This window comes from Gopherus evgoodei, chromosome 16, assembly GCF_007399415.2.
Source record: "Gopherus evgoodei ecotype Sinaloan lineage chromosome 16, rGopEvg1_v1.p, whole genome shotgun sequence".
Classification (NCBI taxonomy): Eukaryota; Metazoa; Chordata; order Testudines; family Testudinidae; genus Gopherus; species Gopherus evgoodei.
In genome coordinates, this window is record NC_044337.1 from 18377395 (window position 1) to 18404039 (window position 26645).

Genomic DNA, 26645 nt, shown 5'->3' on the forward strand with positions numbered 1-26645 from the left:
GAAGCTTCTCGTGGACATTCAGGATTGCCTGTCAAGGTGTGATCACTGTTACTCCCCCGTCAGTGGTAAAAACAAGGCACCAGTTGTCGGATAGCCGGTGTGAGCTGTATATTCGTATAGTGAAATTGGTGCAAGAGACTAACCGCACCTGTGTTACATTTCTGCTCTACCTTCATTAATAGGCCTTTTCTATTATTCAGCTACATCACCATGTGTACAACTATATCAATCATACACACAGCTTATATACACTTCTCTCCATTGACAGAGCCCTTGGTGCCGTGTACAGGCCCCAGAGGAAGACATCCCTGCCCCAAGGAGCTTATAGCTGAAGGGCTATATCTGGCCACCATCACTCGTGCTGGTCTGGATGCAATACCCTTGCTCACATTGAGTAGAACCTTGCTCCACAAATAATCACAAATTGATTTTGGTGGGACTAATTGTGGTAGAAATTACCTGTCACCATGAATAAATGGATCTACCGAGTAGTGGTTTAATTTTCAAACAGGACTTGTTTCATAGTTTTAGAGAGTTTAAGGCCAGAAGGGACCATTAGATCCTCTAGTCTGGCCTACTGTGTAGCACAGGCCACTAAATGTCACCCAGTTACCCCTCTGTTGAGCCCAAAGACTTTAGTTAGACCAATGCAGTTCAGTCCTCAGGAGACTGAACTGTGCGCCGCAGGCAGATAACAGGAGCGACCGAGGTGCCACCAAGCCCTGAGGAATTAAGTGAGACATGCCCAGATGGCCCAGCAGGCAATTTACACACCGCGCTGCAGAGGAAGGTGAAATGCCCCACGGTTCCGGCCCATCTGAACTAGGGAGGGAATTCTTTCCTGATCCCAAAACTGGCCATTAGCATGACAGTGAGCATGTGAGCAAGAGACATCAGCCAAGTATCTAGAAAGAGGATTTTCTGTACCATCTCAGAGCACTGGGACACCTAGCTGGGGTCCCACCTGCAGCTGTGGCCCATCTCTGATGCTTCAGAGAAAGGTGCAAAAAAACCATCACCAGCATACCTCTGGCCAGATGTGAATCAGGGGGAAATTTTCCTTCCTGATCCCTGCATGTGGTTAGTAAGGGTGGCAGAATCTGTCACTAAATAGAAAGCCAGCACCATAGTACGTCTTATTTATAGGCTGCACTAGATTAGTATGATTTTTCCCATGAGATCCAAAGGTAATATAATTAATTACACATTCTCTGGTTTTGTACACGCAGTTTTAAGGACATCGAGGGACACAGTTATGCTTAATAAAAGGTGCGGCCTCTAAATGGAGCCATACGGTGCTGTGTATGTATAGACAGACTTATATATATATATAAATTTATAGAGGTATGGCAGTGTGTGTGCATGTGTGTATATAGATGGACGTATACATTCAGATATGTAAAATAAATAGTCGATGACTTATTTTTTTTCTTACTTTTTCCAGAGGGTTGAATAGTCTCATCCAATTTGTAATCACAATCCCACTTGAGCTGTTAGCAGTTCCTCTAAACAGGGATTTGGTCTGTTTAGGCTGCCTGTCCAACTAACGAGCAGATGGTTTTTGTTATTATGTAGTATTTCAAAGGGAAGGGGTTTTCTCTTACTTTAGTGCCCCTATTGTTGTGTTTTATTGAATTATGACATTCTGATGCTTGGAACACGTGAACTGTTCCATCCCTTGCAGGAGGAATCTGGGAGAGGAGTTTTTTCTTTCCTCTTTGTGTCAGCTTGGATTGCAATGATTACGAAACCCAAGCAGCACTGGCTAGAGTCGGGTATTGAGAGGTAGCATGATCTCTCTAGTGGACAGGGCTCGGTGTTGGACATCAGGACACCTAGCTTTCTGCTCCCGACTATGCTGCTGGCTCACTTTGCACAAGTCACTGCGCCTTTCTCTTCCTCATCTTTCCCTCCCACCCTTTGTCTGCCTCGTCTGTTTAGACTGAGATCTCTTCAGATCAATGCCTGTCTCTCACTAGGGTATAGGTACGGCGCCTGAGACACTGGGGCCATGATCTCCGTTGGCACCTTGTGGTGTTACTGTAACACAGATAACAAGTATGAAGATGTGAGAGGCTTCGTGAACGTCCTCCACACAGCCAAACCTGAGCATTCAGAATTTGATGGATTGTTGTAAAGGATTCTCTTAGGCCAGCGAGCTCAGCCCCCTTTACATGACAGAGCCAGTTTGGCTGGTCTTTAGAGGCCCTGGTAATATTTTTATAGGTAAGATCTTGCCAGGTTAGCCACTCCTCCTCCTAACTTCCAGGTCTCTGTGCAATGAGATATCAGTAGTGCAAATGGAATCTGCATCAGTAGTGGCCAGAGATTAATCCATTAACCCTCAGGGTCAGAAGTCCTGACATTTTTTTGTGTGCACATGGTCACCTTCCGTTTTTCAACTGGCCAAAACTGTGCATTGCCTGAAGTTTCCTCCTTTAAAGGCAAATGCTAAACTTCAACCGTTGCCATCCCCACAGGTTGACACTGTACTGTTGTAGTGAAATCCCTAGCCTGGGGTGATACTTAGCCAGACCCCCGGGCCTTAACCTTGCGTCATTCTACTGCAGTGTAGTGATCGTGTGAGAGAGCTGATCCTGCTCCTCGGGTCCCTCAGACCGAAAGGATCCATCCCAGCTGCTTGTCTGATCCCTCCTCTTTGTCCTGCGCTACATTGTTGTGCCTCATTCTAAGTCTTCTTTTCTTTGCAGCCCAATGACCCAGTAACCAACATATGCCAAGCGGCAGATAAACAGCTCTTCACCTTGGTGGAATGGGCAAAGAGAATTCCCCATTTTTCAGAACTGCCGTTGGATGACCAGGTCATCTTACTCAGAGCAGGTAAGTGGAACATAGGAGGAAGATCTAAACAGGGCTGGTTGGTGCAGGTGGGATGCTCTGCCGAGGACGAATGTTATATTTATAGTTAATACACTACAACCTGAAGGCTACTAGTCACGTCTGCCTTTTAGTCGCTGCTAATTTATTTGCCAAGAAGGATTTTAAAAGCCCTAAGACACACGTCACTGAGCTTGCTCCAAAGTGTAGAGCCCGCTGCCAGTCAGCCCGAGAATCACTCCAGTTCATCTCTTCTGAGAGGCAAGCGTATCAGAATTTGGATGGGTTGCTGAAGTCTGAAGAAACCATGTAATATCTTCCTCTCACACAGAGACTTGAAAGAGAACTGGATTTGGGGCTTGGCCAGATTTCACAAAAATAAAATGTGTGATCAAAATTAAAAACAGAGATGCGGGGGAGACTCACCCGTCCTTTCCCACCCACAGAGATAAAAATACAATTCTCCAGGCTCATTCTGAATTGCCTGTCTCTGCAGAGGAACTACTGGGGGCAGGCTAAAAGCAGTGAGCTGTTAAAAAATACCTTCTCCTCCTGTGCAGATTGCAGACCAAATGCTGGAAAGTATGCACAGAAAATAGAAGGGGTGAGAATCCAAAGCTAAAACTTGACAGGTGCGGGGTTTGGGCATGAAACTGTTTGCATAGCTCTGATTGTCAGATAAGGTAAATATAGCTGATTAAAAAGGTTTTGGCTTGTCATCACAGAATATTTTGCCTGCATATTCAAAGTGGATGGATACATTATCTTATTAAAATTGCCTCCAGCAAATGGCAAAGTTGATGTTAAGGAAGAAATTGGAAAAAAAAATTACCCTGAAACGCAACCATAACTCATAGCTCTGTACTTCACAATGAAAAAGTGTTACTGTGCAGAAAGTCAGAAATCAAAGCTCTGTTTGGTGCACAGCTGAGTTACAGCCCTACCTGGGGTGCTGTTAATGGTTAAGGCACTAGACTGAGACACTGGAGATCTGGGTTCAGTTTCTGGCTCTGTTCCAAACTTCCTGTGTGACCTTAGGTGAGTCACGTAGGCTCAGATCATCAAAGGTATTTAGGTGCCAAATTCCCATTGAAATCAGTCTCTGTGCCTCGGTTATCCATCTGTAAAATGGAGATAATAATACTTCCTTTGTTTGCCTTGCCTACTTACATTGTAAATCGCCTAAGGCAAGGCCTGTCTTACTTTGCTTATGTACAGTGCGAAACACAATGGGTCCCCTATCTCGACTGGGGTTTCTAGGTGCTACTGAGTACATATTATAATAATACGAATAGCATCCCGGAGGTGCCAATTCCTCATTCTGCACAGAAAGTGCAGCAGACAAAAAAAAGAAGCAGAATGGAATGCATTAGGTCTTTCATCTCTAAAGAGTGCTTTACACCATGGTCAGATGTGATAAGGGTCAGGATTAAGAATTTGAGAGCTGAGGACAAAAGCAGTCTCAGCCACAGGGATCCACCTGAGCATCAGACTATCAGAGAAGATTATGTGAATCCAGAGTCTGCCTGTCTTTAGGAAATGCTGCAAAGCTTTCTTCAAAACTCCTTTCCACAACAGTGAGAATGACTTGCAACAAATTAGTTAACCGAAAGCAACAAAAGAGAGAACCCCAAGCAATTTTTACCCCCAAACGGGAGAAGATCCAGAGACACCACAAAGTCCACGAGGAGACTTGTGTTGTTGCTATTGATTTTTACATGGCAGGTGATGGATGGCAGGATAAAATCCTGAGATAAGGACCATTGGGATGGTTTACAGAGAGGTTTTTCCAGAGTTATCAGATCCCCTAATTCCCCCCTCCCCTTCCACTCCCCAGTTTTCTTCTTTGCAAAGCACATTTTTCTGGAGGGAAAAGCCCACAGCATTTGCACCCCATTCCCATTCCTGCACTGGAACAACCGTAGTCTAATGAACCAAAGTTGAGTTAGAAACAACACTGCCCAGGTTAGTGAAATCTAAATATTGCTCCGTCTCAGTTACCGCATTTCGGGTTTCTTACTCCTTAGGTGAAGGCCTGTTTCAAAAAATGAACAGCTATGAAATACACAATAAAGCCCATCCATTGCACCTGTCCTAGAGGAGGTGCCCATGTGCACACATCCACTTGGTGTCATTACATACATAGGGATTGTCAGATCCAAGATACAAGTGGTCCGGCATCCTATCTCGGACGTGGCCAGTACCAGATGTGTCAGAGGAAGCTGTAAGAACTGTGAGATAGGCAGGCATGGAATAATCTGCTCCCTACTCCTGGCCTCTAATAGTTTGATCCTCCTCCTGGCCTCTAATAGTTAGAAATAGGCGTAAACCCGAAGCATGGAGGTTAATAGCCCTTCCAAAATTTTTGTCATCATTAACTATTGTAATTCTTCATATTTTCATTATTCATATAAATAATATTACCTAGCTCTTATATAGCAGTTCTCATCCGTAGATCTCTGAGTGACTGTCTCAGAAGGATCTCCAAACTCCTGCTAAATTCTTGGTCCAAGTAATGTCTTGTGGCAATGAGTTCCAGTTTAGTGACACACCTGAAAAAAGTATTTCCTTTTGTCAGTTTTGAATTTCTCACCTTTTCATTTCATTGGAATTTAATTGGATTGCCACTGTAAGTCATCAGTTTCATCTGTTGGCTACAGCAGAGGTCTGGGAATCAGGACTCCTGGCTTCTGTTCCCAGGTCTGCCACTTGCTACGACCCAAGGCAAGTTGTATAATCTCCAGCTGGCCCATCAGTAATAATACTTCCCCTAATTTCCAGGAGTGTTGTGAGGATCAGTAAATCAGTGTGTGTAAAGCGTTCTCAGGGCCTTCTATGAAAAATGCCAAAAGCTTTATTTTAAAAAAGCATCTCTAAAGCTTCCTGGTAGAAAAGTATTTGGAAAAACAGTCTCTACAGAAATGGGATCTTCAAAGTGAGAACTGTATGCAAAAACCATAGAGGGAGAATGACTGAATCCAAACAAAGATCAATATTCCATGTATTTTTAAAAAATCATGACAACAGTTCTCAGTTTTGTAAAAAATAAAATAAAATGAACAAAACCCAAATTTGAGGCCTAAATTACTTGATGTTGTCCCTGTAATTTTGTTCGTATTGCCTTTTAAGCATGAGCATGAGAATGAGCGACAGGGAGTGGATCACTTGATGATCACCTGTTCATTCCCTCTGGGGCACCTGGCATTGGCCACTGTTGGAAGACAGGATACTGGGCTAGATGGACCTTTGGTCTGACCCAGTAGGGCTGTTCTTATGTTCTTATGTTCAAACAATTGCATGATTCTGATTTCAGCTATAGACTGGTGTAAATCTGGAGTGACTCCTTCAAAGTTAACGGCTTGTAAGTGTGATCAGCATCAGGTCCATTTTCTGTGAATGTTCTTACCCTACCGCCACATTTTTTTGCTGTCAATCTGTATTGACTTCCCCAGTGCAAACTCTTAATTCTCAAAGGCTGCCTTGTAAAATTTACCAGCTTAGGTGAGTCAAATTTTACAAGGGCTACTCCAACTTTATAGCACCTCAGCAATGTAGGTTCCGTCATTGCTCTGACCTTTAGCTTTGTTTTAATGTCTCCTAACCATGTGCCCAAGAGGCAGATTCTACCGAGGAAGGCAAAGCACCAGGACCTGGAAAAGCAGTGCCAGGAACAACTCCAACAAAGAATCAAAATCCAAGTGTCTCTATCAAGTGGGGCCTCAGATAACCTCCCTAAAGTCTTTTAACTAGTGGCTTTATCTATTATTGAGTGAAGAGAGCGGCCTGCTGAGAACAGCTGCCTATGAAATATTTAAGTATTAAAATTTAGCTAAGAGCGTCAGTTGGATTCATCCATGCATCCTCTGTGGCAAAATAAATGTAACTCGCATCTTCTGAGGAGCAGGAGCTAGACGGGCCCTCAATCAGCCGTGCCATGTAATCTTTAATCATTTAAAATCCCCTCTCTTAGAACTTTCTCAAGGGGAAGAAAAAACCCAAGTTTTTAACCTGCTTTCATGTTGTTGTTTTTTCCTTTCCAAGTCTGAACTATATTTGAGATGATTGAGGTAATCTGAGGTAGTCCAGCATCTTAGACAGTGGGCTGGCCAAAGATCTAAGACAGATTCTCTGATTGGTATATGGGGCATGAGAGTTTTTTAATGGGACCGAGTGGCTTACTGAGACTTTTAGTGGTGCAGGTTGTTAACCCACTGGCCTCTTTGCTGTCAGGTGCCTCGGTTGGTGTTACAAGTGAAACCAGCATGGGCAGACTTGGGTTTACTTACGGTGAGAAGAAAACTAGTCATAGAATATCAGGGTTGGAAGGGACCTCAGGAGGTCATCTAGTCCAACCCCCTGCTCAAAGCAGGACCAATCCCCAGATTTTTACCCCAGGCCCCCAAATGGCCCCCTTAAGGATTGAACTCACAACCCTGGGTTTAGTAGGCCAATATTCAAACCACTGAGCTATCCCTCCCACCTAAATAGTCTTGAGGAGAAGAGATGGTCTTGGGATAAAGCCACTGGGATCCAGGAGATCTCAGTTCAGATGCGATCCTAGGATGTATCTGGAGAGAGATTTCCGGTAGAGCTAGGGAAGTAGTAATGCCATTGTACAAGGCACTGGTCAGACCTCATCTGGAATATGTTGTAAATTCTGGTCGCCCGTGTTCAAGAAAGTTGAATTCAAACAGGAACAGGTTCAGAGAAGGGCCACTAGCACGATCAGGGGAATGGAGGGCTCATCTCACTAGAGGAGACTGAAAGAGTTTGGCTTGTGTAGCCTAGCAATAAGCAGGCTGAGACTGGACCTGATTGCTCTCTATAAATACATGGTGGAAGAAGAGCTATGTAACAAACAACAGTGCTGGCACAAGAATAAACGGGGATAAACTAGCCATGAATAAATTTAGGCTGGAAATCAGAAGGTTTCAGACCATCAGAGGAGTGGGATACTAGAGCAGCCTACAAACAAGAATAGGGAGGACAAGACCTCTAATTCACTCAAGTTTGATAAGTTTATGAACAGGGTTATAACCAGCGAATGCCTGCAACAGTACAGCATTGGACTTGATGACCCAGGACGTCCTTTCCAATCCCATGTTCCTAATTTGAAACTATTCCACAGACTTCTTGTCTGATGTTCAGTAAACCACATAATCTGTGTGCCTCAGTTCCCCATCTGCAAAATGGGGATGATACGACTTTATTTTTTCCTCCTTCTTTGTCTTGTCTGTTTAGATTGTAAGCTCTTTGGGGCAGGGACTGTGTCTTAATATGTGTGTGTACAGTTGTCCGCATAAATGGATACCTCATCTGGGTTGGATCCTCTAGGTGCTACAGACAAATAATTAATGCTGTGCTGATTATCTGAAATGTCTCCCTCTTAAAAATAATAATGCAGATGTCGGCTGACCACACAAAACCATCGCACACACAAAACCTCTCATGCCTGGTGGGAGCATCCCAGACTTTGAGAGGCCCGGGACTGGAATAGCCTGGTTGGTGCTAGAAGCTGGCCTGGCAGCACTGCAGAGCTGTAGGGGAAAATGGCAAGAACTGGCAGGGTGCAGTTGGATGGGGCTGAGATGCATTGGCATTGCTGTGTAGGGCCAGCTGAGGACAGGAATAGGGGAAGGGCTGCAAGCCAGCACTGAATTTCACTAATTGAAGCTGTGTGGAAAGTCTGGGTCTGGAATTGCAGAGGATCTGGATGTGACGTGACATAGCTACATGGAGGAAGCTCACACACCTTCCAGCGTGATACCAGCAGAAGTGCACAAGCAGTTGTAAAGCATGGTTAATGCATATTCCCTATTCCAGCCCCCATGTCTTGCCCTTGTTCCCTCTTGTGGTATGCAGCGTTGCAAACTCCTCTGTAGCTGCCATATCCCTCCCTGGAGTTAGTCATAGAATGTTCTCTTAATTGGGGTGGAAAAATTCTATGGCCATTTAGAAACAGTGGACTTTATCCCTTGTATGTCATTCTAATGGCATACCTTGTGCATAGCCCGTGATTGCAAAAGTATGTAAATATGACAATCCCTAACCAAGCTACTCACCAGCATACCTGGGCCTAATGCTTATTGCTGATATAAGTATCAGCCACCAGCAGAAGTTGTTTTCTTCATGATGTCTCCCAGAGATGGCTTCTACGGAAGGGGAGTGAGGGAAGGGTTAGTAGAGAAGAATTTCTTCTGTGGCGGTCTTGCTTTTCCAGCTTATTGATATGTTGCTGCAGTTCATCCGGGCGCCAACAGAAGGCAATACACGCCTCTCTTTGGAAACGGGCTTGTCTACTGATTAGCGTGTGAATTACAGTGACTGGAGATGGAACTAGAATTTGAGTCTCCAGCTTTCACCAATAGGCGGCTCTGTCAGATGAAGAAATCAGGTACTTTGCGCTCCTCTAGCTCCTTTCACCTGAGATTCTCAAAGCAATGTACAAACATCAAGTAAGCCTCCCCCTCCTTAGTGAGATAGGTCGGGGTTGTTAGCCCGGTTTTACGGATGAGGAAACCGAGGCACACAAGATGAAGTGACTTATCCAAGGTCACATCACAAGTCAATGGCAGAGGCAAGCAATTGCATCATGGAGTCCTAGCTCCCAGTTCTACTAGCAGACCCAACTTTTCCTATCCATCTTGGATGTTTCCACTGCACATGTCAGTAGAGCATGTCAAGAGATTCCGGAATTTTGATATTTTGATGAAAATTTGAATGTGGAAATTTGGGGATTTTTTTAAAAATCCCCCCTCTACACACACACACACACACTTTTTAACCAGCTGTAGCTATCCCCTTAGTATCTAAGCACAGAAGGTATAATATATATACCTTCGCAGATGCCTGACTTCCAGTGACAACTTCTAATAAGACAACCACCTACGCTATAAAGAAATAAAACAACATGGAATACATTATTTATTTGTGTTGGAATAATGTCTCGTGGCCGCAGTTATGGACTTGGGCCCCATTGCTCTGTACAAACACAGAGCAAAGAGATGGTACCTGCCCTGAAGAGCTTTGCAGGCTAAGCCGAGGACCAAAACAGACAATATCCCCAATGGTTTTCAGAAGCACGCATTTGAATCACAGGCTTTTAGCTCCTTTGCATGCTTATTGCTTGGAAACAACATTAGTAGTAGCTCCTTATTGGACACGTGTCATGGGTATTAGGCCACATTAGGTATGTGTAGTTACACGCACACACACAGGTTAATTGCTGTCCACACAGAGGGACTTGTGGGAGGGGAATGATTTGCTCGAATGCTAGCATTGTGTTTGTAGAGGAGATGGCCTCTATTACCTAACGTTGGCAATAGATTTTTAAAATCTATTTACTGCTTGTTCCCATATTTTCCCCTCCAACAACCAGGAAAGGGATCTTTCTATAGAATGTTTGGCATCTAACTCAGGAGTCCTGCAAGAGGGGTGGATACCAAAGAAAAGCGGGCAGGGCGGGGCCAAGACCTGTTCTGCAATGACCCCTCCTCAACTTTTGGAGCAGGCTAGTGCCTGGGATTCCTAAAGCCGTAGGGGAGCCATGGGTATTAACTGTCATCCTTCATTGTCTCTTCTCTCCAGGCTGGAATGAGCTCCTAATCGCCTCCTTCTCCCACCGTTCCATAGCTGTGAAAGATGGGATCCTCCTGGCCACCGGCCTGCATGTGCATCGGAACAGCGCTCACAGTGCAGGAGTCGGCGCCATCTTTGATAGGTGGGGGGCTGACGCCAGATGTTGTGGAAGGGGTCTAGGCTGAGGTGCATTGGCAGACCTGAGGGTGGGGAAGACCGGAATAGCAGTGAGTGCTGCAGGTCAGGGTTAAGGTTTGTTGGTGGAGCTGTGACATGAGGGTTTGGTTTGAGGGGATGGGACTGATGGCCAGGATTGAGATGTATTGGCCATGCTATGCATATGGAAACTAGCCATCCATGTCAGTCCAGGCTGCAACCTCAAGTCTCTCCTTTTAAGCACACAGAAACGTCCAGCCCAGAATAATTTGTGAGCTCCTCACCCGAAGCAAATTAATACATCTTTCATGGGGGCCAGCTGGCTCTAATGCCATGAAGAGGATGCTTGTTTATTGTGCTTTTCATCTTTAATTGGACCAAAAGATTTGATTTTCACTCTGAACAACATAAAAGCACCAAAAATACCCAGCTGGTGCCACGCTCCTGGTCTTAGGGTGCATTTAATTCACTGCTTTGGCAAAGTGTTTTAACGTGAAACTTCCCTACTGTCTGACCCAGTTATTACTCGGAACACCACTCACATTGTGACTGCATCATCTGCCCTTGATCATTCTCAGAGATAGCTGGGTTGCGACCAAGGGACTGCTCATTATCTTTGCCTCATTCAGTCCCTTTTCTGAACTGGGTGACAAGATTCATTTCCTGTGAGGTCACAGGAGTGGGATCCTGACTTCACTGCAGGATCTCACAGGAAAAGCTGGGCAAATACACTTGCAACAAGAGAAAAGGGAATAATAAAAATTGCCAGCAGACGAAATTGCTTTTTGGATACCTGGCTTTTTACTTTTTAGCCTTTCTCCAGTGTTAGAGTCCCTTACTAAACTCGCTCCGAAGCTAGTCTTTATGGTCCTCACTGTGTCTCTCAGGAACCATAGGCACCCGGCTTGGATTATGTTTGTGCAATAGGAGAATGGGGAGGGAGCAGGGGGGAAATCTTCAGCTGGTACATATTGGCACTGTTCATTGGCTTACAACAGACCTACTCCAGATGACATCAGTTGACGGGCTGTTTCTTTTCATGCTGATCCCATGGCATTTTTGTCTCCCTGCAGAGTACTGACAGAACTCGTGTCAAAAATGCGAGACATGCAGATGGACAAGACGGAGCTGGGCTGCCTGCGAGCCATTGTCCTCTTCAACCCTGGTACATTCAGCTGCTCTGTCTTAATGTCCCAATTCAGGCTTGGCTGGGGCTCTTGTTCTTTTGTCTCTTTCTTTTATTGACTGTAAAATGCTATTGTAAATAACTCTTGGCACCAGATACAGTGAGAGGCAGGTGAAAGAGAGGAGAAGGAAAATCAAAGGGGAGGTCCAGGGATGGGAGTGTGTGATGCTATAAATATGCCTGTTTACCCTATCAGTGTATTGGGTGCAGTTCCTCCTTCCATCTAGGGCTGGTGTATGTAATGCCTAGAGAAATAGCCCATAATCACCTCTTAAATCTCCCCATTCTAAAGTGAACATAATATTTCATTGTCAGACTAAGGGGCATTTCCTCCTGGGGAGAGGGAAACATTACAGATATTAGGGTTCTCTTGTAGGCGCAGGGAAACTAGGAATTGAGCTTAGCACAGCACAAAAGCCAGCTGATATCACTTCTTCGGAAGATTGCTTGGACCATATGTAGTCACAAGGGTTTTCCTAGTTGCTTCCAACAGGCTAGATTCTCAGGTGGTGTTAATGGGCACTGCTGAGCTGATCTTCATGGAGTCCTGCACTGTTTTATGCCTGCAGCCTGACAAAGGCAAAATTATCGGAGATTTCAGAAGTCAAAGCTGTTCTGTTATCTCCAAACAGGTGCAAAGGTGGATCGAAACTAGAGAACTACTTTGTAGCTGCCTTCTAAAAAAGGATATCTCCAAGGCAAAACCAAAATGGTGGCCAATATTAATTACTCTTGATTCCATATAGTGTCCAACACTCTAGCAAACTTAGTAACTGGATCCATGTGAAACGCTCGTTTAGCAGCTGAATAGGGAGTATGATAGAACCCCGCACTAGGCCATAATTGTGGGATTTTGTGAGAACCAGCAACACACACTGCTCATCAGATTAAGATGATTTATCCCTAACAAAACAACTCTGAGGATGGCATTTCTCCATGTAACTAACACTCCACTAGCTGTATGTTCCAGCAAACCTTGCTGATCGTTGTTGTTGGTTTCTCATTAATCATCAATAATTTGGGAACGACCATGTCTGGCAAAAGAAGAAAATCTTGGAGAGGTTCTCGTGGCACATTTGCTCGAGGAGATCATTGGATTGATATCCCCTTAGGAGTCCTTTCACCCTTCCAAAAAATGGACAAGGGCCCAGATTTGTAAAAACATTTAGCCATTGCTTCACTCAGCATTGCAACGTGTGACTGAGTTAGAAGCCTCAGTCTCATTGAAAGTCAATAGAATTTAGGCTTCTAAATACCTAAGTTGCATTTGAAAAGGAGATTTAGGCTTCTAAGTCACTTAGGTCTTGCTGTGCGGCAGGCGCGTGGGATTGTCCGAGGGATCAGCTGGGGAATGTAAATACTGACCAAGTCCCATAGAGAGCTGTCCATAAAAGGGCTTTCTTTTGGTCCTGCTGCCGTGGTTTGCATTTGAGCAAAACTACAAGTCAGTGGCTTGGGGGAGCTTAAAGCTTTTTGGTGAGGGCTCGTAATCGCTGGAGTGAACCAAAGTGCTGGATTTGGAGTGGGGAGGATTGAATCTTAGTCAGGCAAAGCCAATCCAACAGCTGATTATCTGTCCAGCAGCCATTGTCAGACACACAATCGCTTGAGCTCTCCCTGAACCCACTGAACTGATGCACAAAGTGGCTGGGATTCAGACTGCAGGCTAGGGATGAATTCGGCAGCACAGCATGGCAGATAAATCGAAGGGGATAAACCCAAATCTGAGATTAGTCAGCATAACTGGATTTGTTTGAGTAGGAAATATTTGAGTGTCACTCTGCCATGTTATTTTTTTAAAACTCTTTCAAGATATTTTAATTTACTTTTGCAATCCAGATCGGTAGCCACCAGAAGTTGCCACCCAGTGATGGCAGTTCAGTGGCCTGCATGAAATGAGATCAGTGGTCTCAGACCAGTTCCCTTGTGTCCACATTGCAAAAACCACTAGCACCATAGCTGGTGCTAACTGTCCCCCTTGTTGGCAGCCTCTGCCAGGAGGCCAAGGCTTAAAATCACCCCGATCCTCTCTTGTCCCCTAACTACAGGGTTAATGTCATGTTAGGGTTGAGGCCTAGGGCTCAGGGGATTGACGGATGAAGCGGAGAATCTGTTGCTTGCTGCTTCCCATCCAGGCCAGCTCTGGAGCAGCTGAACCTTATTGCTGTTTAGTTAGGGCAATCAAAATCCAATTCCCAGTGAGCAAAATCCACCAACAGTTGTACCACCAACCCCTTTAATGGCAGTCTCAGCAAAGAGGCCAGGGATTAAATCAACATGGAGACCAAACTCCCCCTCTGGCTGTAGAGAGGTGGCAGGGTTGACACGAGTGCTGTATCTGTCCTGAGGATGTAACGAGCTTGCTAGCTCCAGAGCTGTTCTCTGTAGCTCTTTCTTACAGGGGATTAATTGGGCTGCGATAGAAACAATAGATGGCCTCCTAACTCCCCTCCCCACTCCTCCCTCGCAGCGTAAAAGCAGGCATAGCTGGCTGATGAAGGCCATCAGTTCCTGTGTCCATCCCATGTCTAGTTCCCTGGCTCGTTCTCTTCATCCAGCTAGCTGGTTTCCTGTCCCGGAAGGGGACACTGATTTCCCAAACAGGGAGAGACATTCGACAATTGCCTGACTTGAGTTCTGTTGCTTGTGAAAGAAGCTGGGGAATGAAAGCACTATCAAGCCAGGTCCCCATCCCTGTCCGCTGCAGCACACTGTTCCTCTGAGCTGTACCACAGCCATGGCCTAGGGAGTAGGGGGAGAGACTCCATTCTAGGATTGACAGAGCAATTCGGACTCCATTACCATTCTGCTCTCAGCCTTTGTGCTGAGCCAGCCAAAAACCCAACTGCTGGGAACTAAACTGAGATAAACACCTTCCCCCATCAGTCCTGACTCATTTCCCAGAGGGCACCAAACAGTCCTCTCCAATTAGGTGCCCCTAAAGTGCTGTTCAGTCACCACCAGACTAGGCCAGAATCAAACCAGTGACCAGAGACATCCACTCCCCTTAGCTGGCCATTAGGGGATGGCTCTGGATGTACACGGCCCACCAGTCGATACTCCTCACTTGCCTGTTGTCTCCATCCTGGAAATGTCCAACATGCTCCAAAATGTGCCTTAGTCTCGGCTAAGGGTTCTTGTTGTGTTTCAGACTCGAAAGGACTCTCCAACCCCACTGAGGTGGAGGCTTTGCGTGAGAAGGTGTACGCGTCACTAGAGGCATACTGCAAACACAAATACCCCGACCAGCCTGGAAGGTGAGTGTCTGAGCGTGGATGCCTGCCATGGGCAGGGCTGGCACCAAGCTCCTGTTCTTTGCTACTAGACGAGACCTGTCTGCAGTGCCATCCAAAATGCTTCTGGGGAAGGGTTCCAAGAAGTGCCTCCTTCCCATTCCAAGTAATAACAACACTATGCCCTGACTGTAGGCCAGGGTAAACAACCTATGGCACTCATGCTGAAGGCGGCACACGAGCTGATTTTCAGTGGCACTCACACTGCCCAGGTCCTGGCCACTGGTCTGGGGAGCTCTGCATTTTAATTTTAAATGAAGCCTCTTAAACATTTTAAAAACCTTATTTACTTTACATACCACAATAGTTTGGTTATATATTATAGACTTCTAGAAAGAGACCTTCTAAAAACGTTAAAATGTATGAATGACTAGTGAAACCTTAGAGCAGAGTGACTAAATGAAGACTCGGCACAGCACTTCTGAAAGGTTGCCGACTCCTGCTGCAGGCAATGCTTTTTGTCTGGAGTGCGCAGACCCTTTACAAGCCTTAAGATTTGCAATAATTGTCTAGGTAGGTAATGTTAACCTTCTATAGAGGAGTAAATGGAGACCGAGAACTACATTTCTCTGCTGGTTTAGGTGGAGGCAACGCGATTGAAGCAAAACCATTAATTTTTGCCCTGCCCAATCAGTGGAGCCTCAGAAGCCCCCCCATTATGAAGTGCAGAAGTGTCACCACCCCCATTTTACTAAATGGCCAATGGAGGCAGAGAGAGGTGATCCAACTTGCACAAGGTCACGCAGCAAGTCAGTGCCGGGAATAGAACCGTTGGGTTCCTTCTGGTCCCCTGCTTTAGCTACTAGAAACATATAGCAATGGGATGAGTGCACTCCAGGGGAAACCGCCAAGAATAAACCACAGAAAAACAAGACACACACGGAATTAGTTTTCAGTGGCACGGGAGCATCACGGCTGGGAAGCAAAAGCCTCAGTTGAAGCTCCTCCTTTCTCTCTCTCTTCTCCCTCCTCTCCACCCCCCTTCAGCTGGGAACAGGAGGAGAAATTCACAGTGCTTTCCTGGATCATTCCAGAATTGAATGGGTGCATTTTCCCAGTCACAGCTTGGAGTTGGCAACTTTCAGCGATGCGACTGTCAGGAACAAAATGAAGGAATGCACTGTGAATTGCCTGTTGGTACAAGTCAGTTAAGGAATGCATATATCCGTAAAAACGGCAAAATAGTTTAGAAATTTGGATTCACATGTCATCTGGCTTTCTGGGCTTCCTTTCTGGACAGTCAAAAAAATGGATCCTCTTACAACAGTGATTGATTCATGCAACAATTGAGAGCCATTGTGCCAACCTAGAATTGCTTTGATGTTGCAGTGTTCTTGACTTCAGTATCAAAAGTCAAAGCCGGCCTTGTGCCAGGGATGCCTCATCGGGATGATGTGGTTTAAGATGCCTCAGTTTCCATAGCCAATAGTGCGCAAGTGAGCAATGTAGCAAGCATTATGTCTGACCATCTTTGAGTACCCTAACCTTATGGATCACGTACCCATTCTGCAGCTGGGTAAACAGGAGGGACTCTTTCAGGGTGAGATCAGGCGAGGCTCAAACCCATGGCTGCTGGGACTGTAATCAAACAGTGTTTGTAAGATTGTCAGAATGGGCTTAAAAACAGTGTGAATATTATTGCCGACTTTGTTTGGTTTAGAGGATGGTGGGAGGTGGGTTGGTAACCTTGAAGAACAGGACAAGAAAGGTTGGTTGAAGCCTAGAAAACCACATGCAACTCATCTAAGTTTTGGATCCTCTCACCAGCTCTGAAGCCAACTCAGGTTCATGTAAATTTCACCTTTTAAGCAAACCTGTCCCCAGTTTTGACTGAACTTTGTAGTAATTTTCAAAAGAGCTCAACTCCCATCTGGGTTCAAAATAAGTGGCCAGCCATAATTGCCACAATGGGAGCTGCCTTTGAAAATCAGGCCCTCTTCCTCAGCAATGGACTGACCCAAGCCCCCAGATGCAAATGTCCCTGTCTTTGGAGGGGTGTGTAAATTCCACATTGAACTTTCCAGCCTGTGCTCATCACTACTCCTTTGTTTGCACCTGAGATCTGGGCAGACTTCATGGAAGTGGGGTGGGATCCAGAGTTGCGACTAGCTGAGTTGCTGGATTCGTTGGAACCTGAGACTTGGGAGGTGTGAACCTACCTGGATCAAAACCAAAGAAAATGTTCTCAGAAAACCCTTCCAAAACCCATGAAGATCTGAATGGCTTTGACACAGCTGAGCTAAGGTGTGAGGACTCCACTAGAGATCTCTCTACTCTGAGGGCTGCACTAGTGATCACCATGAAATGGAAGAAATATTCAGTGCATCATATGACCGTTACCATAGTCCAGCGGACGGGAGTCTTGAGTTCTATTCCTGGCAACGTCACTGACTTGTGTGACACTGAACCAGTCACCTAACTATTTTGTGCCTCCCATTTTCCATCAGTAATGGGGACAGGGATACCGTCCTTCGCAAAGAGCTGTGAAAGCAATAAACGCAGAGCTCTAACTAAGTGCGGGGTATAATTATCATTAAGTTGTGACATGCCTTGCCGCCAAGTGGTATAATTGAAATTAGGGAGCTGAATAGGTTTTCCAAAATGGATTAGACAGTTACAGGAATTAAGACTTCACAGTTACACAAAAGCTAGGTTCAGACATACAAGGGGTCTCCATCTCCACCTTCCATACTTGGAGAATTGGGCTAAAAGAAATCTGATGAGGTTCAACAAGGACAAGTGCAGAGTCCTGCACTTAGGACGGAAGAATCCCATGCACTGCTACAGGGTGGGGACTGACTGGCTAAGCAGCAGTTCTGCAGAAAAGGACCTGGGGATTACAGTGGACGAGAAGCTGGATATGAGTCAACAGTGTGCCCTTGTTGCCAAGAAGGCTAATGGCATAGTGGGCTGCATTAGTAGGAGTGTTGCCAGCAGATCAAGGGAAGTGATTACTCCCCTCTATTCGGCACTGGTGAGTCTACATCTGGAGTACTGCATCCAGTTTTGGGCCCCCAACCACAGAAAGGATGTGGACAAATTGGAGAGAGTCCAGCAGGGGGCAACGAAAATGATGAGAGGGCTGGGGCACATGACTTACGAGGAGAGGCTATGGAAACGGAGGTTATTTAGTCTGCAGAAGAGAAGAGTGAGAGGGGATTTGATAGCAGCCTTCAACTACAGTACTTGAAGGGGGGTTCCAAAGAGGATGGAGCTCGGCTGTTCTCAGTGGTGGCAGATGACAAAACAAGAAGCAATGGTCTCAAGTTGCAGTGGGGGAGATTTAGGTTGGATATTGGGAAAACCTTTTTCACTAGGAGGGTGCTGAAGCACTGGAATGGGTTACCTAGGGAGGTGGTGGAATCTCCATCTTTAGAGGCTTTTAAGGCCTGGCTTGACAAAGCCCTGGCTGGGATGATTTAGATGGGTTGGTCCTGCTTTGAGCAGGGGGTTAGACTAGATGACCTCCTGATAAATAAATAAAATGACAAAACATGATCCCCATTTGGGGTCAGGAAGAAATTCCTCCCCTAGTAGAACAATGGACAGTTGAGTTCTCTGTGGGCAATTTACTGGATCATCCCGCAGTAGGCACTGCCAGAGACTAGACAGTCCACTGGTGAGTTTCAGATGCCTTTCCTGCAAGACTATGAATAAATATTGTACTCTAGGAACTTTGCTCACAAGAATAGTGTAAATGCTCATGCACCAAATAAGCTACTCCTGCACAACAGCCAGGCTAAGGAAAACATTCCCAGGCCAAACATAACTGAGTCTCTGCTGCTCTAGCAGGGAGGGCTTGGTGTGTACGTGACATGAAGCAGCCTCATGCGATCAGCTCCCTTCTCTCCTGGCCCAGCCCCAGCTCTGGTGCATTGTGCTTTGGTCTGGTTATCTCACGGTTAAATGTATTCGAAGGCTGCAACCATCATCTGGTTTGGTTTAGAGTGAAACTTCCTGGATGGGATGGCAGGACTGATCTGTTTTTTCTGGCCCTTGTCCCACTGCTCTTTCCAGCTCAGCAAATACACACACACACACACACACATATATATATAAGAGCATACGATCTCCCCCCTGCCCCCAACGCTCCCACACATACTCCTTTTCGCTGGCCCAGATTCAGCCTAGAAACACAGTTGCTTATTTTGAAGCCCCTGCTTGCATTGGGGACACTAAAAATAAATAAATAAAAACGTTCTCTATTATTAATGCGAATTTTTTTTAAAACCTTCATCCAAAGCGCTACGGTGTGTGGTGGGGTGGTGGGAGGGGGAGCCAAACGAGCTGGCAGAGATCTCATGGAGGTTTTCTGGGGGTGAAGGTGGGGAAGGGTCTCTGGAGAGACAGTTCTGCATCTGAGCCCTATGCAATTCCTAACTCATTTGGTCTGAGCCCTTTATCCCAAACGAACAGGAATTGCGAGTACGTCGCATAGTTTGCCCTGAGGTCCAAATCCACATTGTATTGAGGAGCCACATCACAGCTACCCCAGCTTAAGGGAGCTCCTGGCCTCCTCTCTTCACTGGTGCCTGGAATGAATTCCCCACCAGCTGGCCACTCTCCACTGGACTTAGATTCGGGGCAGGCAGAGCATAGCCTTCCCCAGAGCTGCTGGCCAGCCTTGTGGGGTCTCTCACATCCAGGGTTTTGCTGAAAATCACCAGGGCCTGTCTGTCTCCCACTGCTGGGGAGCTGTTGAGGCCACAGAGCCAGCTCCTTAAACCCATGATGCTACTCCGGCTTTGCGTGTCCCTCAGTGCCAAATGCTGTTTCTCCTGTGTTTTGAAAGACTTTCCCATGAAGCATCAAAGCCCTTGTATGTGAATGCAGCACTTGTTGTTTGTCAGCAAGTTTTTTAAAGCATTGTGGCTGCAATAGGAAAAGCACCTCTGCTGGGATGAGCGGAGGGAGAGAGCTCCTTTTACCCGGTGGATAAAGTAGATGAGCAGCTCCCAAAACCCCAGCCAAAGAGAAGTGGGAGCTGCTCACTCAGCCCAGCGAGAGGAGGAGGGGCTGTGTTTTGACACCTGCCCTGGCACGTACAGGGGAGTCTTTGCCTGATCTCCAACTTCAACCCCCTGCTTGAGAAGATACTGCCATTTTCCATTTGACTCACCCCGGGTATAGTGCCCCTCAACCCACATTTCTGTTTTCCAGTGGGTCCCAAAGGCTTAGAGCAGCGGAAGCAGAGTACCTGCCTGGGGATATCTGTGAAGAGTGACGTGTGGCGCTGCTGTCTGTTGTCAGTTACTGTGTTACTTTAGTAAAGGGATGCAGTCAGGCTGCCGTCTAGTCAGTTTCATGAAATGAGTTAAAAGTCACTCCAGCCCCCCTGGCTGGTTTTTGTGGTTTTACAGTCACATTTTCCTGTTTCCAAAGAGGAAAAAAAGGGGAGGACCAGATGCTGAGGTGTTGTCTTCACTGAACTGGTGCCCTGGCCCAATATGTTTCTTCTCTCCTGTGCTATTGTGTAAGACTCACACAACCAATACAGGAAAATGACTTCAATGGCTTTACACAAAGTGCTGCCAAATGCAAACCCAACAACCCAGAGGGTAAGATTCCCTCTACCCTCTTTCACTTGTGGTAAACCGCAGACTATTGTCATTGTTTATCTTGATTGCATGTCCCACAGGAGAGAGCCAGTTGGTAACTTCTCAGTGTAATGCATGTAGGGGGGATTTAGCGACTTGATTTTCAGTAACTAGAGAGAAGTCCAGCCCAAAGGGTGAGCTGTGCTCAGACTAGACCCATCTCTACCAGGAACGTTCACAGGAGCCATGCGAGCTCTCCCTTCCTTGCTGCACCGCACCTCTGAATCCGATAGACAATGCCAGCTGAGTGTGAGGTGTCTAACCATGTTCTCTTCTTCACTCTTGCAGGTTTGCAAAACTCTTGCTTCGCCTCCCCGCCCTCCGATCCATTGGCCTGAAATGCCTGGAGCACCTGTTCTTCTTCAAGCTAATAGGAGACACGCCCATTGACACCTTCTTGATGGAGATGCTGGAAGCACCCCACCAAATGACTTAGAGAATCTTGGCTGGGTCAGTTCCTTCACCCAGTGGGGGCCTCAGCAGCCTCCTCACACCTCCACTTTTCCTCTTCCTCCTCCCTCTCCCTGGTGCCGGAGACCCCATCCGATCTTCTCCGTCTGACCCAGGGTGACACCCCGCCACCCCTTGCCTCCTCGTCACGCTGACCTCTGCTCATTTTGTCACCGCTGCATCGAAGGAGCTGACGATTGTTTTACTGTTTTAGATGTAGAGAAGTGGGACGTAGCGTTTCAAAAGCAAACAACCCCCCTGCTCCGCCTCCTGGCATACCTGAGTTTGAAACCCAACTGCAGCTCAGGCTTCTCGGATCCCTGCCTGCCCCTGCCGTAGTTGGGTTTGGATTTCTGCATGCGGCTGAGATGGCTGGTTGGAAGCACGCGGCAGGGTTGATCCCACCCATAGGAACCCTGGCGGCTGGGGTTTGGATGGGCTGGGGGAGTGGTTTAATCCTGCTTACCCACAGCTGGATATTTTCAGAGGATGGAGTTTCTGAAAGAGGAAATAATCTATATTTTTGGTTTCTAACAATTAGTATTTACTTCTCTCAAGGAAAGCCGCTCTGGAATGGCCCCTGCCATGTCGCGAATGAGGATCTTTTGCAGAGCTTTCTCTTTTGAATGAAAAGCAGGGGATTGTGGGATTGATCGCTAATCCCCTTCCCCTTCCCCAAACTAATGACCTGAATGGAGAAATGACCGGTCACACCGAGAGACTGAGCCCCCCTCTGTGTGTGGAGGGCAGTGTGGACAGCGGTGACTTCAGTGCCCTGCTTTCTTCCTTCTGGAAAAGCAACAGCGTGTCATGATTTTTCCAAAGATGACTGTGCTCAGACTAGACCCATCTTTCAGTTGTGGAGCTAGCCAATCAAAACATGAACCATCTGGATTGCACAAGTCTTTAGCAGTTGCTTTAAGGCTGCAGTGATTCCAATTCCCACTCCCCTCATAAGAGTCTTACTGGAATCCCTACCTCTCCCTTAACACACAGGCATTCGTCATGACCCATAACACTATGTGCATTTCACATTATGGTGTCCACGCACACTTGCTCAAGCAGGCCAAGCAAACTAGTTGATGTTAGTCAGCTTGTCAGGGGTTATAGGAGAGCCAGTTTGCCTGGCAGTAGGACTGATGGCTACTAGGAGCTGGTAATGGGCGGAGTGGTGCGAATAACCAATTTTTCAGCTCATGGTCACGTTGATAGGGCCCAGTTCATCACTGTTTTACAGAATCATTGACCTCAGTGCAAAATGTTACCACCCTCATTTGACGATTTGGCAGCACGTGTGTAAATGACTGCACAGGGTGCCAGGAAATGAGAAATTGGGCCCTAGGGGAGCACTTAATTGATGAGATTGATTGGTGAAGTGAGGGCTGTGCCTTCCCCAAAACTCTTCCCCGTCTGCTGTAGGTATTGATTTTTGTGAGTGAGTTGGTGCTTCCCACAGGGATCAGAAAATGGGGGTGCAGCCTCTGTCCTAGTGGCCAAAAAGGTGATTTTCCATTTGCTGGTTAAATATTAAATTTACCATCTCAGAATAGAGATTTCAAAGCAATCCCTCATTCCTCCCACCAAAAATCCCCTTTGCTTTCTCCATTGGACTCTCACATCATTTTCTTAGAGCAACATGTGATGAGCATTCGGGGCACCTCCATTTTGGAAGGACCTGGGCGGGAAATCTTTGCCACACCTGAGGAGATATCAGAGAGCAGCAGGAAGCGCTGAAGGGACCACTTCCCTTTGCAGTACCTTTGGCTGATAGTCCATGTTTCTGTGGTAATTCTGAGGGAAGCTATGTTATAAAAATTCGGCTTTAGGCAGGAAACAAAAATGCAGTAATTTGAGCTTGCCAATTCAAAACTCTCTGTTCTCTTGGACAGCAAGGTGGCTGGTGGGTTTTTAGATACTTCCCTAAATGCTTCGATCCTAGAAGCACCACCACTGAAGAGCAATTACTTGCTGATCAGAGATACTACTAAGATTTTATCCATTAGAAAGCAGGATTGTTCCATACAGTCTGTTCCCCAGAATTCTGTCCAGTCCAGTTTGAAATGACCTGGGAACCCAGGACTCCATCACTTCCCTTAGAAGGGAGGTTATTTCACAGTCTGCTGGATCTCAGTTTTACAAAGTTTTTTCCAGCTCTTCAGCCTGTTGGCTGCTTGTCCCAGGCAGCAGGAGTCGCTTTAAAACATGTGTCGGGAGAGACTCAATTTTTTTGCTTTTACAGACTGCTGGCTTCTCACTTAATCCCTGTGCATTTGCCAAATCGCAGCACTTCACAAACTCCAGGGAACATCTTCAGGTTTCTTAGGGGGCAGCGAATCAGCCAGGGAGCAGGTGTCGCCTGAGGCCAACCTAGAAAACAAATGAAAAGGAAAAGCAGAAGAAACAGTGAAGTATCTTGCTGATTTTTTCAGAGGGAAGTAGCTGTTCTTAACACATGAAAGGAGCATTTGGGCCAAGCCAAGAATGAGATGCCTGCGATTGGCTCCCTACCAGCGACTTCTCATCTACTTTTATTTGGTTTGTGTTATAAAATGACAAATTATTAGAGTCCAAAACTATTTCTTCCCCTCTCCTCCTCCCCTGCCGCCCCATTGGTTGCAACTGGCTCTTTAAATAGCTACTTTGTGTCTCAGTCAAGTGTGATCAAGCAAATTCAACCCTCGGCTGTTACCTATGTTCATTCAGAGGCACGGTTGATATTCAGTCTTACAGCTGCTGCCCCCTTTCCAAGCACGCTGGCAGTTCAATTTCTGTCAGTGAATAAGGCCATCTTGTAGCTCAACAAGGATTTCAGGTCAAAACTGCCCCCCAGTCCAGCCTCAAGTGTCAAATCCACAGAGGCAGGACATGTTTTGGCTGCGTTTCTTTGGCAGCCTGGGCGCTGCTAAAAATATTATTAAACAGCTTCACTCTGGAAGAATTTGCCAAGAAAACAAGGCAAGAGAACGTAGTCATCTAGAGGATGCCAAACGTGGACCATCATGGTCTATGCATTTCCAACCGAAGAGTGAGAGAGTGGTCAGCAGGAGCTTGTGGGTACCTGTAAACTTACCACCAGGCTGGCACCTGGGATCTGAGCCCAAGAGCGCCATGGTTATTTTTTAACCTGCATTTTGGATCCCGATCCCTGTCCGTGCTACTGAATCTCAGGTGTTTAAACATTTTAGAAGGCATCTCAGAAGCCTGGATTGTGTGTTTTGTCTGCCTGGAGCCTGCTTGCCAGAGAATATCAGGATGCTTTATTAAAGAGTCCATTGAACATAGCACTGTAATAAACATTTAGTCTTGTTTATCTCCATTGGGCAGACCCCCTTTTTTTTCTTAATTGGATGCTTGAAAGGAGCTGTGTTATGGGCTGGAAGTCCGAGTTGCTGCTTGTTTTTCTAGGCTGCAAATGTGAGCTCTTAGCCAGCTCGTCATCAGCCATCAGAAGGAGCTAGGGAACAGGGGCTGGTTTAGGCCAAAGATGGACTTGTATGTGTGTGGAGGGGATTCTGAGCCCCCTGGGGAAAAGTGGGCAGAGCTCTGATCTAATGAGCATCCAGCACATTTCGCCCACATTAATGTAGAACCACGTCTGAGTCTAAATGGCTTCCCTGGCTCTTCAATAAATAAATAGTTCAGTATCCCAGAGCAGTGGTTCTCAAACTAGGGCCACCGCTTGTTCAGGGAAAACCCGTCGGGCTGGGCCGGTTTGTTTACCTGCCACGTACACAGGTTCGGCTGCTCGCAGCTCCCACTGGCCGCGGTTCACTGCTCCAGGCCAATGGGGGCTGCGGGAAGGGCGTCCAGCACATCACTGGGCCCGCACTGCTTCCCGCAGCCCCCATTGGCCTGGAGAGGCAACCGTGGCCAGTGGGCGCTGCCATCAGCTGAACCTGCGGACACGGCAGGTAGACAAATTGGCCTGGCCTGCCAGGGGCTTTCCCTGAATAAGCAGTGGCTCTAGTTTGAGAACCACTGTCCTAGAGCAATACTGTCAAACACTGCAGTACCAGTAGTAGAAACTTGAGCATCGCTGCAGAATCCTGTAGGTTAAAGATGAAGTATCATCCAGCAGTTACATCAGGCGGTCTAGCAGTCAGGACTCCTGCCAGAGACTTGCTGTGTAACCCTGGGCATGTTTCTGTGCCTCGGTTTCCCTTTCTTTAAAATGGGAATAATAGTAATGCCTCCCAAGCATGGAGCGTGAGGTTCGAGTAATGTTTCAAAGCATCCCATTGCAGGCGGTTCTGTTGGAATGCACAGTGCTTTTTAATTTCTAGGGGTATTTCCACAAAGGTAGAGACAGATCTTCAACTGGTGCAGATCGGCAGAGCTGCATTGACGTCAGTGGAGGCTATGGTGATTTCTGCCAGCTGAAGATCTGGCCTGCAGGGAGTCGAGGCAGCATTTGTAGGAGCGTATTTGCCCCTGAACAAACATGAACAGCCCAGGACCTACAAGTGACAGTTACCAAAATCATATCCCAACCCAAATGTTCTTGGCCCTGCTTGTTCCCCAGCTGGAGTGACGTGGAAACCCACGTGGGCTCTGTGACTTTTGCAGCAGCAGCAGCCTTAAAGTGACCTGCTTTTACATGAATTTAATTGACTCCTTCATTTGTATCTTCCTTCACATCGGGTTTTTTTCCCTTCCTCCTCATTATAATTATTATAACTATAATACATGCTTGTTTGAAGAGGTGATACATGGGTAAAAAAGAAAAGGCACATTATTCACTAGAGAGCTAGGACTTCTACTTAACCAGACGTTAATATTCTCACAAAATCTGGTTCGATTAAGGTGATTTATTTTTTAATTCTTGGTTGGTTTTTATTATTATTATTTTTTTTTTGGTGGGACAATCTTTAATTTTCTAAAGATAGCACAAACATCAGCTCTTCAGCCACCACCTGCCACACTGGATGTTCTTCGCTGCCTTGTGTGTGTTTCCACTGGATCCTGGAACAAACGGAGTTTCAATCAATGTGCATTTTAGGATGTTTCCTCATGAAGCCTTTGCACCTTCCCCCCACTCCCGTCTCCCCCAACCCCTAACTCCCAAACACCCAAACATTCGCCGTGGAGCTATTTGAGTGAAAGGCCTTTAGAACATACAAGTACTGTATACTTAGGCAACGTACAATGTAACTGGCCTCATGGTTCCTGGCAGCCTAGCTAATCTCTGCACTTTCAACCTTTAGACAGCAGTTTCAACTCAAATCTGTGTCACATCCATTGGAGAGGAATGTTCCAGCCTAAACCCAGAGAAGTCTGCAGCGGGGGAAAAGTGATACATCCGATTGGTTTTGTCTCAAAGGTCCAGGACTGGAAAAGCAAATTGGCTCCACCCCCAGTCCCTGGAGTTCTCCAGTGAACTGTAAGATCCGGTCTCTCTGAGTCGTATATTTCTTTGGAACAGACTGCAGCCCACTTGCGTAACTGAAGAATATATTCAGCCACCCGTCCTTTGACTCTTTGCCTGCTCATCCCTTCCCTCGCTGCTACGACCCATCAGCCCGTTGAAACCAGTCGAGGTGTAAGCGG

At 46.4% G+C, this 26645-nt stretch overlaps 1 protein-coding gene across 2 annotated transcripts in view; it reads left to right on the plus strand.

Annotated features, from left to right (window-relative positions):
* RXRA (retinoid X receptor alpha) overlaps positions 1-24781 on the plus strand; it is a 222564-nt gene extending 197783 nt beyond the window's left edge. For both annotated transcript variants that reach the window (XM_030535897.1, XM_030535898.1), the window contains 5 exons: positions 2712-2841; positions 10426-10558; positions 11646-11737; positions 14910-15015; positions 20937-24781. In XM_030535897.1, the coding sequence (XP_030391757.1) occupies positions 2712-2841; positions 10426-10558; positions 11646-11737; positions 14910-15015; positions 20937-21084 (609 nt within the window). In that variant the 3' untranslated portion in view covers positions 21085-24781. The remainder of the gene's footprint in view (positions 1-2711; positions 2842-10425; positions 10559-11645; positions 11738-14909; positions 15016-20936) is intronic.
* The last annotated feature ends 1864 nt before the right edge of the window (positions 24782-26645 follow it).